Here is a 12,470-nt window from a genome sequence, read left to right as displayed (position 1 = left end):
TATAGCAGTTTTTTACAATAAAGCCTCGAATTTCGGAAAAAAATGGCGGAAGCAAAGTTGTACATCTAATATGTATAAACTTGATAAACATACCATAATGCGTACAAAGACGTGATAAAAGCGATACGATCAAAATTCTTGGGAAAAGGGAGAAGGCCTGCCTCCCCTCTTTGATTCCAAAAGTATTACCATATACGTCACAATTTATACGGATACAATCTTGCGATATGTAGAACATATCGCTTGTATGAACGATTGAAAAAATGTAGTTCGCTAAAGACAGTAACGCATCATACGACGTGAAGAAGGAATATAACATGTAAGTTTCGTTTATTTGTATACGTTTATATACAAAAGAAACGTTTTTAACATTATGTATGTACACAGTACGGAGCATCGCGCGGTATGTTTACTGAGCAGACATTACGAATTTGAATACGGACATTTTTGGAAATTGGAATCAACGTTGATCCACTGAGTTACGTGGAAATCATTGCGGACATGAACTGTCGCTGTCTTGCGAAACATGGAAGGGCCTCTATGAGCAGCGATGGAATATTTACAAAATGCTGCGAAACGAATACAAGAACAAGTTTATAAACATTGTACCGTTAATCGTCAGAATTTGCAAAACGATTCGCTAAACGATTTTTTGCTACGCTCGTACGTACGTCTCAATTCTTCGTATGCATTATGAAACGTACGATGACTAAAATGACGCTGTATGTTTGACTTTAATGGATTTATTGATGTAATGTTCAAATGATTAGCCCGATTCATCGATATAATTGATGTCAAGTATATGCGATTCTCCAATATCACGTCTGAGAATGCTATATGCGATAGCGATATTTTCAATGGATATCAGCTCGTCAAGTGCGAGCTATTGGCTTTAGTTTTTAATACGTACGAAAAAAAAACGCGCTCTCTCTTCCTCCCGTTGCGCTCTCTTTTCTTCTTTTGCACGATTTTATTAAATAGATATTTGTTTTTTACGATTTTTTAATAATATGATTTAATAATACTATATTTTAATAATACTCGGCAATAATTTTAATTTAGCAACAGATAATATGTTTAGTTATACAAATGGTCAATGGTTTCTAATTATCGAATCATTATTAGAACTGTTATTGAGTAACTATCGAATTAAACTATATATATATATTTATTAAACTATTATATACATACTACTGAACAAGAATCTATCATTATTGATAGATTCTTAATTATAGGGACAGGAGATTAAAATGCATTTTTAAAAAATCTCATACTTTATTTTTTAAACTTGATATATTTTTTTCTGGCGTTACGACCTCTCCCCCTCCACCAGTTGTATATTTTAAATTATACATTCTGTAACGCACAATTTTTAACATGTTTTCCACATCGTACAGTATTAGCAACATCTAGTCAAAAGAAAACTTGTGTAAAAATATTTTATAGATTCATTTAAATTTCTCAATTTAGAAAAATTAGAATTTTTTAATCTCAGCGCGGAGGATTTCGATTTTCTCATACGTAAAGATATATTTCCGTACGAGTAAGTTCACTATGTCGAAAAATTAGAAGATACATGTTTACCTCTGTGCGAATCGTTTTAGTTCGTTAACGGACAACACTGTATCCGAGAATGATTACGCGAATGCCATAAACGTAGCAGCGATTCTCCATTCGAATCCTCAGTGAATATAGCGACATGTACTTAAAAACAGATTGTTGGCCGATATTTTTAAGAATTTTCGCAATAGTTGTATCAATTATGGACTCGATTCCGTGTATTATTACACACTACCAGGTTTTACGTGGGACGTGATGTTGAAACATATCGCGTCAATTTCAAACTTCTTACTGACGTTGACATGATTTTATTCATCGAATGTGTCTGAGTTCAAACAGATACGCACAGGCCAACAAGTACAGTCGTATGATCCATCGAAACCGTTAACGTACCTACAACGTATCTAACAATCTATATGGTTGGGCAATGTGTCAACCATTGCCATACGCTGATTTTTGCTGGGTCGACGATGTAGATAATTTTGACGTTACGAATCGCAACAGATTCACCGACGGGTTACGTTCTCGAGATAGACTTGGAGTATTCGCAATATCTCCATGATGCGCATTTCGATTTCTGTCTAACGCGCGAGAAATCACCCAGCAAATGAGAGGAGAAGCTCCTCATGACATTGTATGATAAAAAGCGGTCACGGTCTCCGCATTACAAAAATCCATCGATACTGCAATTCGTGCAATCTCTGTGGCTTCGCGAGTACAACGAACTCAATACAAATTTTAGAAAAGAATGAATTCGAGAAGAACTTATTCAAATTAATGAATAACATGGTTTTCGGCAAGATCATGGAGAATGTGCGTAACTATATTTATATTAATGTGCAATACATAATGCGTTGAGATGGGAGATACGATGTAGATGCAATGATCGTGAAACCAAACTTTCACAGAAGTGTTTTTTCTAGGAACCTGGTCGCAATAAAAATGCTGAAACTCGAGATGAAGTTCGACAAACCAATATATCAAATATCATGAGTATATGTATCCTCCGATATATCAAAAACGTGTTTGTACGAATTTCACCACGAGTACATGTTATCGCTCTTTCATGAAAAATTATGTATACCGACACAGATAGCCTTATTTATCACATTGAGTGAGACAATTTACGCTGTTATGAAACGCGATATCAATAGATTCGATACGAGCGATCGAACAGTGCTTACGACGTTCTGCTAGTATTATAATATTACGTGAATAAAAAAAAATTTTCATTTGCATTACTACATATGTATTTTCTCTTATTCCCTTCATCTGCCTTGATGCGCTAGTAAAAAATCGTATTGAAAAAATGGCGTCATAAAAAAAGGGACTTTTACTCTATTGATTCGTTTTTCCTTTTTTTTTCGATATCATGTTCGCGTTCCGACATCGTCGCACGCTCTATTTTTCTTTAATATATGAGGTCTTGTTATTTATGTATTTTTGGGGAGAATGGTAGAACGACGACGGGCGGTGGCGACAGCGGTGGCGGCGATGGCGGTAAGCAGTGACGGACGGCGGCGGCAGATGACGAAAAAAATACGCATAGCGGAATGTCATCATGTTTACATAACCAGTCGATCGCAGTCCTATGTAAACAGCAATGCCGCCGGGACCCTTCCCGCGCCTTCCTTTCTCCCCTTTTTCGCACCTACGAGTATCCCCCGAGCCTTCCCCCACGCTCCGCGCCTCCTATAGCCTCATAAGTTAGAATTCCCCTGTGGAAGAGTGCCGCTTAATTAAGGAAGTTCCATAAATTAAAAAAAAGTATATTACTCTTTATTCAACTTTATACACCATGTACAGAGGTACTTATTTATTGTCCTGCAACGCGTGTAAGGTGTGCGTGCGTACGTGCGTGCGTGCATGCGTGCGTGTTTTCTATTTATGTTTCTTCCTCGGAGTCCTCAGAATCGATTCTGAAAAGCTGGCGTATCAACCACGGGTTGATCCTTCTCTTCGTCCTTCGTCCCGGTGTCCTCCGTCATATAGGAGTTGCTGGCAGGGGACTGATCGGCGGCCCGATTTTCCACTTCCGCAAGTCCTTAGGCAGTGGCTGCAATGGTGCTGATAGCAACAAGATGCTTGTGGATGGAAATTCGCCGTCTCGAATCCTTGACGGGGACTCTTTCGGGAGCTCTAGTAGTCATCAGCTTCTATGGGGAGAGTAATATCCTAATCGAGCGGCTATTCTGTTTTTTCTGTCAATCTTCCCTCTGAGGATATGCGAGGGGGACCGATCCCGACGATGCTTTCGTGGCAATTTGTATACCTCTTGTTGGGGGCGGGAAATAAATACTGCAGAAGCCTAAATGGGACATGCTCTGCTTCGCAAAGGCTCGAGGGTGAGCTCGTTTTGCGAAGTGAAATGCAAAGGAAATGCTCTTGGAATAGGAGCTCGCTTTGCAAAGCAACCTAACAAGAATCCAAGCCTAACAAGAACTCAAAAAGCGTTCGTTTTGTCAGGTTACACACAGAAGAATGCTCTGTCACCAGAATAGAAACTCTTGACGGAGCTCACCTGAGTGAAGACCTCCCGCAGAGCCATACTTCTAGGAATGATGAATCATTCTTGCGCGCGGGTTGCTGTTATGCCTCTTGCGGCGGCGGTCGGAACTCGTGCCGAGCAGGCATTCTGTCAGTGTCAGCCGCAAGGTGCGGCATCAGGCGAGTGACTCAGGAGCGGCGCGATCGCACGTCCGCCCCGACGACTCGATTAGTGGTGTTTTAAGCCGCCACACTCTCTATTCAGCTATTTATTTTTACGTCTATTTTTACGTCTACTTTTGGTGTACATTTACCGAATTTTATTACGCAAATAGGAAATGTTATCGTTTTCATACTACTTCCATACTACTATACTACTATACTACATACTACTATACTAGATAGCTTGGCGCGTTTTTTTTTTAAATGGTTTTCCCCAGTAGGCCTAATCCACTCTGTCTTTACACTTCTAATGTAACAACTGCTCGAACTGCAAGGAACTGCCTTCCTTGCACTTGCAAGCAAAGTTCGACTCTTCAAGAAATTGCCGCGTTGCGCAGTGCGTCCGGAGTGATGGTTTGAAAGGCCGCTATGATTTCATCACGTACCTCATTCTGCGTACCATCACGTTTGTGCTCAACTGCAGCTTTGACATAGCCCCAAACGAAGTAATCGAGCACATTCAAATTTGGTGAACGTGTTGGCCAAACGATCGGATCACCCCGATTATTTATCTGGAAAACGTTCATCCAGAATCTTCTGCACTCTGCGAGAATAATGTGCGGAGCTCCATTGTGTTGAAAAATCAGCGTTTCCCGCTCTCGGAGAGGAATCATCTAAGAGAATCGGTTACTAATTCTCAATGAAGTCAGCATATATTCTTCCATTGAAGTGTGTCGGAAATAAGTATGGAAATACGATCTGAAAATAGCCCATCGAAACATTACAGAAACAAGGCAGCAGAAAAAATTTCTTAATTCGCAAGAATATTTACCATTCTGTTAGCTAATACTCCTGCTCACACATTGATCGATCACCAATATTGGAAGGTGCATTGTCGAATAGCATGCGGATTCTCTTCTTGTCAAAGCAAGAAATTATGAGAATTGAACATGCCGTTCGGCGTGAATGTAGCCTCGTCTGTCTGTAAAATAAGATTGGAAAATGAAGCATTTCGCCGACATTGTGCGAGGAATCCTGCGCAAGTTTTATTAATGAATATTAGTATATAGTAAAAGTACTATAAATATGAAAGAAAAACTAGTATAAAAAAATCAAAATTTCTGCATAAAAATTGATACACTGTATCTCATCCCGTGTTAAAAGTTGTTGCACACGTTGAAAATGCAATCCATTTTCCTTTAAAATACGCTGCACGTAGTACATCGACTTATACACGTGGTGTACAACTTATACGGGGTACACTGTTTTGAAGATTTTCTTCAATTATTTGTTCGTCGTCATTACAATGCAATGTTACAGTTTTGATGCACTGCGAGATTTCCTGTTTGTATCGCGCGTTGGAAACACTCCGTTATTGTGCGTCTTAATGGGTGACGATTTAGAAATCGTTCCGCGCACATACGCTCCGCAGCGAGAGCATTTTATGGACAGACGAGGCTACATTCACGCCGAACGGCGTGTTCAATTCTCATAATTTCTTGCTCTGACAAGAAGAGAATCCGCACACTATTCGACAGTGCGCTTTTCAATATCGGTAATCGATCAATGTGTGGGCAGGAGTATTTACTAACAAAATGGTAAATATTCTTATGAATTAAGAAATTTTTCCGCTGCTTTGTAACGTTTCGATGAGCTATTTTCATATACTTATTTCCGGCACACCTCAATGGAAGAACATATGATTTCATTGAGAGTTAGTTACCGATTTTCTTGGATGACATTCCTCTTCGAGAGCGGGAAACGCTGATTTCCAGCACGATGGAGTGATGGTTCCCGCGCATTATTTTCGCAGAGTACGAGAAATTCTGGATGAATGTTTTCCAGACAGATGGATTGGTCGGGATGGTCCGATCGTTTGGCCAGCACGCTCACTAGATTTGAATGTGCTCGATTACTTCGTCTGGGGTTATGTCAAAGCTGCAGTCGAGCACAAACGATGATGAAATGATACCCAGAATGAGGTACGTGATGAAATCATAGCGGCCTTTCAAATCATCACTTCGGACTCACTGTGCAACGCGGTAAATTTCTTAAAGGGTCGAACTTTGCTTGCAAGTGCAAAGAAGGCATTTAGAGCAGTTGTTACATTAGAAGTGTAAGGACAGAGTGGATTAGGCCTACTAGGAAAAACCATTAAAAAAAAAAATGCGCCAAGCTATCTATCTCAAGATGGTGTGGAAACGATAACGTTTCCTATCTGCCTAAAAAAAACCAAAAGTAAAAGTAAAAATGATCCTGTGAATTTACAAAATCAATGCATAAATCAATGCAAAATGAATCACTAACAGTATTCACAATTCTAATTTTTTTTTCTTATCGTATCGTACTTTGCCATATTGCAAATTCGCGATTGATCCTCCTTATTTGCCTCTGAAAGTATTATATATTATAACACACTACACAAAAAAAATTAAAGGCTCATTGTCTTCCAAAAATAAATAATATTCAATAGAGTATAATGATCATAACAAGATTTTTTAGAAATTTTTAGAAACATTTTAAAGCTTAAAGTCTTTCGAGATAGATAATTAATATTTCGATCTCTCTGATTTTTACAAAGTTGTAGGAATGTACATGGAGAGCCGTCAAATCTAAAAATTTTGTATAGAGTATCACTTTACAAAGTTCCAGTGACCTAAATTAAAAATCGCAAACAAATTTTGTTTACAGCGTTCGAAAGAGTGAATCCTTCTTTTTAATTTGCTTCTCTGTGTATTCTTACGATTTTTTTTTTATCAAGTTATTCAACATTGAAATGAAAAGATTCGTTTTCGCTTCAATATTGAATAAGTCAATGAGAAAATGTTATACAATGCTTAACGAAAAAATTAAGGGTAAAGATTCACTCTTTCAAACGCTGTAAACAGAATTTATTTGCGATTTTTAATTCAGGTCATGAAACTTTGTAAAGTATGTACAAAATTGTTAGAGATTTGAAGGCTATCCCTATAGCTTTGTAAAAAATTAATTAGATCGAAATATCAATTAATCGGCCTCGAAAATAGAGACTTCAAGTTTTAAAATACTTTTTTAAAAATCTCGTTATTATTATTTTTGACGAAGTCAAAGCATATACTCTCTTGAACATTATCTATTTTTAGAGGACATAGTGATCCTTCAATTCTTTGTGTAGTGTATTTATAACATCAAATTCTTTTATCATTTCTTATCATTTTCTTTTTCATGAAACGTGAAAATCTATTATTTTTAATATGCACGATTAATTCTTCTTTCATAAATGTCTTATTAGAGAATTTCGATATACATGAAATAATTATTATGCATAATATGCTACGCTTTTTATAATAATACGAGAAAAACATATACTTTTAAATTATGATGAGCCGCCCACGATGATTAATTATATCTCGAGCACAATGCTATGTCAAATATCGTTGATACGATTAACAATAAAAAACTTTTTTGGTAATTATGCGATAGTGAGCTTAGAATTTCTACTATCGTAAGTACACTGTTAATTATGACAGATTTTCAGTGATTTTTGATTTATACATAGAAAAAGAGATTCCAATAAAATGAAACATTATGTCTTTATTGATATTTTATCGTGTTCCGATGAAATCATACTCTCCTAACAGGAAATGATAGAGAATGGTGGAGAATATTATTTTCGGATATTATTTCTTTCGGATATTATTTCTTTCTTTTTCTTAAAATTTTTTCCTTCCGAGATTTAAAGAAGTGACAGATTACGATAGAATTAATTAGATTTTCCGTAGATTTCCATAGGTTTCATCGTTTTCTCTTTTTCGATATTTTTATTCATCGAAGTTTATTATGGTTTGTATTTGTCTTATTTTTGCAATGTTATTATTACATATGTAATGTAATCGCGAATGTGCGTAAGCGGCCAAAAGACTCGATGCGAGTCTTTTGGTGCGGTGCGATAAGACGTGTGAGCGGCGATGCCAGGCGCTAAGCAGCGGCGCGCTTCCTCTTTTATCTCTCCAACGCGCTGTCGGCGCAGCCTATGTTTGAAAAAGTGACTATACCTCGAGCGGCCGGAACGTTTCTATCGGCGCGCTCTCATTAGTACAATGCAAACATTAATATTAGGTGTATAACTTTGCTTCCGCCGTTTTTTTCCGAAATTCGAGACTTTATTGTAAAAAACTGGTTATACATTTATGATTCAAAGTATTGTCCATCGCTGGCCATTACTTTCTCCCATCTTTCGAGTAGCGTACGAATCCCGCGTCGAAAAAACTGGTCATTTCTTGAGGCTATCCACGAATCGATTCAATTTTTTACTTCTTCATAAGACCGGAAGTGCTGGTCAGCCAGGCCGTGTGCCATTGATCGAAACAAGTGATAGTCAAAGGGAGCAATGTCTGGAAAATACGGCGGGTGGGATAGGACTTTCCATTTCAACGTTTCCAAGTATGTCTTGACCACTTTTGCAACATGGGGTCGAGCATTGTCATGCTGCAAAATCACTTTATCGTATTTCTCGTTGTATTGCGGCCGTTTGTCTTTCAATGCTCGGATCAAACGCATCAATTGAGTTCGATACCGATCGCCTGTGATTGTTTCAGTCGGTTTTAACAGTTCATAATACACTACGCCGAGCTAGTCCCATCAAATACAGAGCATGACCTTGGACGTCAAAATCACCGTTCTTGAAGCGTTGAAACCACTCATGACACGTTCTTTCACTAATAGTGGCCTCACCATAAGTATTTGAGAGCATTCGATGAGCCTCAGCCGCAGATTTCTTCATATTGAAGCAAAAAATTAAAACCTCCCGCAAATGACGAGAATTTGGCTCGTAAACTGACATTTTCAATCGAGAATAACTTTATGATGCAGACACAAATCGTCTAATGTTTCTATGGGGTTATGTTGACAGATGCCCAAGTTTATTGTATGACTATTTATTTCGACCATCACTTACCGCTAAAGCCATCTATAGGAAAACGGCGGAAGCAAAGTTGTACCTAATATTTCGATTATTATTGCGAATATCGTTAAAGGATTTTTATGTTTATTTCGATCTTATCTATCTTCCTGTGGATGGTAGAAGAAGACTACACTGTGTTAGAATTACTTAGTGATTTTGGAAAATTAAATAATTTAGTGGGACTAAATGAATATTGATTTAATGTTGTTAATATGTTAATTACGCATTAGTTCAAAATTGTTGACCCAACATATTAACAACTTTATTTTCCAACAAACAATTAAATTGTATTTTGTAAAAAATGTTTCTTCTAAAATTTATGTGCAATTAAAGTAACTAAATATTTAAGCTTCTCATATACTTCGATTAATGATGAATTGAATCAGTCTTATTTAATATATTTGTCTGATATAAACATTATATCTGATATAAATGTAGTTGAATCTGTGACAGTATCCAAATAAATGTATGATGCTGTTAACTGATTTTTTAAAGACTTCCAAATGATAGTAGTCCTGTCAATTAAATAAAATTGAATCATTTTCGTTAACCAACATTGAACAATTTATTAAGTGGACTATGGTTAAGTTTAATTGAATAAAAAATTGTTGCATTAACCATATATCTTGTTTAACTTGAATGATCTTATATTATTTTTCCGTATATATTGGGTTAGGTTAGGGAAAAAGTTCGTGGCGATTTTTTAGTAAAATTAAAGTGTTTTTCTTAGAGTATTGAAATCAATTTATTTAAACCAAATATGCTCCATTATTTTCTATAATATTTTGCCATTTTTGAGGCAGAGCCATAATTCCATCACGATAGAACTTCTGTGGTTTCTGATCGAAAAACTGCTTCAAGTGATTTTCACAGGCCTCTTTTGAAGCTAGCTTTACACCATTAAGAGAGTTCTGCAGAGAAACAAATGATAGTCTGAGGGTGCTATGTCAGGACTACGATGGATGCATTAAAACTTCCCAGCGAAGCTCTCGCAATTTTTGCCGAGTCATCAAAGATGTGTGTAGTCGAGCGTTGTCGTGATGGAAGACGACACCTCTCCTATTGATTAATTCTGGCCGCTTCCTCTCAATTGCTTGTTGTAATCTCTGTAGTTGTTCACAGTAGAGTTCGGAATTAATTGTTTGATTGGACGATAACAGCTCAATGAACGATTCCCTTCCTTCTCACCACACACACAAAATCATCTTCTTCCTCGTCAATCCAGGTTTTGCGATTGCTTGCGCCTTCTCTCCTTTCTTTATCCACGATCTTTTTTTAGTTGGATTGTCGTAGGTGTTCCATTTTTCATCACCAGTTATCATTCTCTTCAGAAATGGCTCAATTTCATTCTGTTTCAGTAGCGTATCACAAATGTTAATTCGGTCCATCATGTTCCTAACACTCAACTTGTGAGGAACCCAAACATCGAGCTTCTTTTTGTATCCAGCTTTGTGTAAATGATTTAAACTTTTTTGTAGTCGATGCCTAGTTCCCTGGTAATCTCCACAGTGCTCACATGCTTATCACTCGACTTTTACCATGATTTCATCGGACTTTTCAGTGATTGGTCGACCGGAGCGAGGTTCATCTTTCACATCGAAATTTCCAGCACGAAAGCGAGCAAACCATTTCCGTGCTGCTGATTTTGATAGAGTATCTTCACCGTAAATAGCGCAAATTTTTTCACAAGCCTGTGGAGCATTCTTGCCTTTATCGTAGTGATGCTGCAAAATGTAACGAATTTTTTCCTTATTTATTTCCATTTTCAAAATAAAATAACTTTTGATCCACTTCATCGATTTCAATCTTTTTCGGCTCAAAACAAAGATTAAAATGTCACTTTTTAAACGCACGTCTAGTGTTGCCGATGCGATTAGTAGTTGCTGACTGCTGAGCATTTAATGCCATCTAGCGGGAGAAACGCCACGAACTTTTTCCCAACAGATGATATTGATTAAAAATTGACAAGTTTAGCATTTTAAGATGCCGTAAATGAAAAAAATATTTATTTCGTTAACAAAAATATCAGAAGTATTTCAAAAAACGTTAATTTTGATACCTTTAACTTCATTTTTTTCAAAAACCTGATGTGATAGAGCAATTTCATTGATGGATTTATGTTTAGCATGCAAAAATACATCGAAAATAGTATCTTTCATTCAAACAACAGAAAAAAGTCTTAAAACATGTTATTAAATATCGACCTGTGTTATTAAATAAAAAAATGTAATAAAATGTAATTGTTATAATGTCAAATAATTATAATAATATATTAATTGTTACACAATTGTATAAATAAAACGTATAGAAAAAAAATTATATTATACGATAACGAATAAAAATCAATTTAATTTAAAAAATTAACTTACAAAAGAAATCATGAATATTTGAGACGTTTATATTGATGTTTGTATTGTCCGAACAGATTGCTAGAAAGACGAAACATAAAATCTCGGTAAATGCAAAGTTGGAGAGCCTTGAAGAACGGTTGAAGATGATGCGAAATCACGGCAGCGACTTGGCCGTACGGCGTGATTTTAATCAGAAACTGCTCACTGAGCATTCGGTTCAGTTGGAGACTGAGGATCATCTATATCGTTTGAGCGGTAATACCGAATCATTATTGCGTCAAGAGACGCACGAATTCGAAAAGGAATGGATGGACGTAAATCGTAGAGTATCAAGTGTGGAGAAAGAATTGATTAAAGTGATGAGGAAATTGACCGAGGCGAAAGAAATGGTCCAATTCGACGAAAACAGCTTACACAAGTGGGAAGAGATGCTTGCTCGGAAGAACGAGGATAGTCAATTGATAGAAGATTACATGAAGCAGGATACGCAAAAATACAAAGTACGTGTATATAACAATTATGATTTATGAAATAAATATATATCAAAGATAATCAGGAATGCGTATATTTAATTTCTAGCTAAGCATTATAAGAAATTATTTCAATTAATACTAGTATAGATAAATACTCAATTTCATCTTTTTATTTTATTTGTTCTTTATTTTATTGGAAAAATATAGGATAGAATGGAAAAATGCCAAAAATCATTCTATCAGACACTTTGTCAAATAATTAAAATCAAATAATCAAATATTAAAATTTATATTTAATTTAGATTCTTACTTACAATTAGTCTATATTGATACACACACACACACACACACACACGCACGCACGCACGCACGCACGCACGCACGCACGCACGCACGCACGCACGCACGCACGCACGCACGCACGCACGCACGCACGCACGCACGCAACGCACGCACGCAACGCACGCAACGCACGCAACGCACGTCACGCACCAC

General features: G+C 36.8%; 1 protein-coding gene across 1 annotated transcript in view; it reads left to right on the top strand.

The window, feature by feature from the left end:
* The window catches only part of LOC105620446 (coiled-coil domain-containing protein 39), a 121,200-nt gene that overhangs the window by 54,808 nt on the left and 53,922 nt on the right, over positions 1 to 12,470 (top strand). The window contains exon 2 of the mRNA XM_012201937.1: positions 11,577 to 12,002. Coding sequence (XP_012057327.1) covers positions 11,577 to 12,002 — 426 coding nt within the window. The remainder of the gene's footprint in view (positions 1 to 11,576; positions 12,003 to 12,470) is intronic.

The sequence above is a fragment of the Atta cephalotes genome (genome assembly GCF_000143395.1).
Source record: "Atta cephalotes unplaced genomic scaffold scaffold00026, whole genome shotgun sequence".
Lineage (NCBI taxonomy): Eukaryota > Metazoa > Arthropoda > Insecta > Hymenoptera > Formicidae > Atta > Atta cephalotes.
Note: the sequence above shows the minus strand (reverse complement) of the source record. Positions and strands in the feature narration are given on the sequence as shown.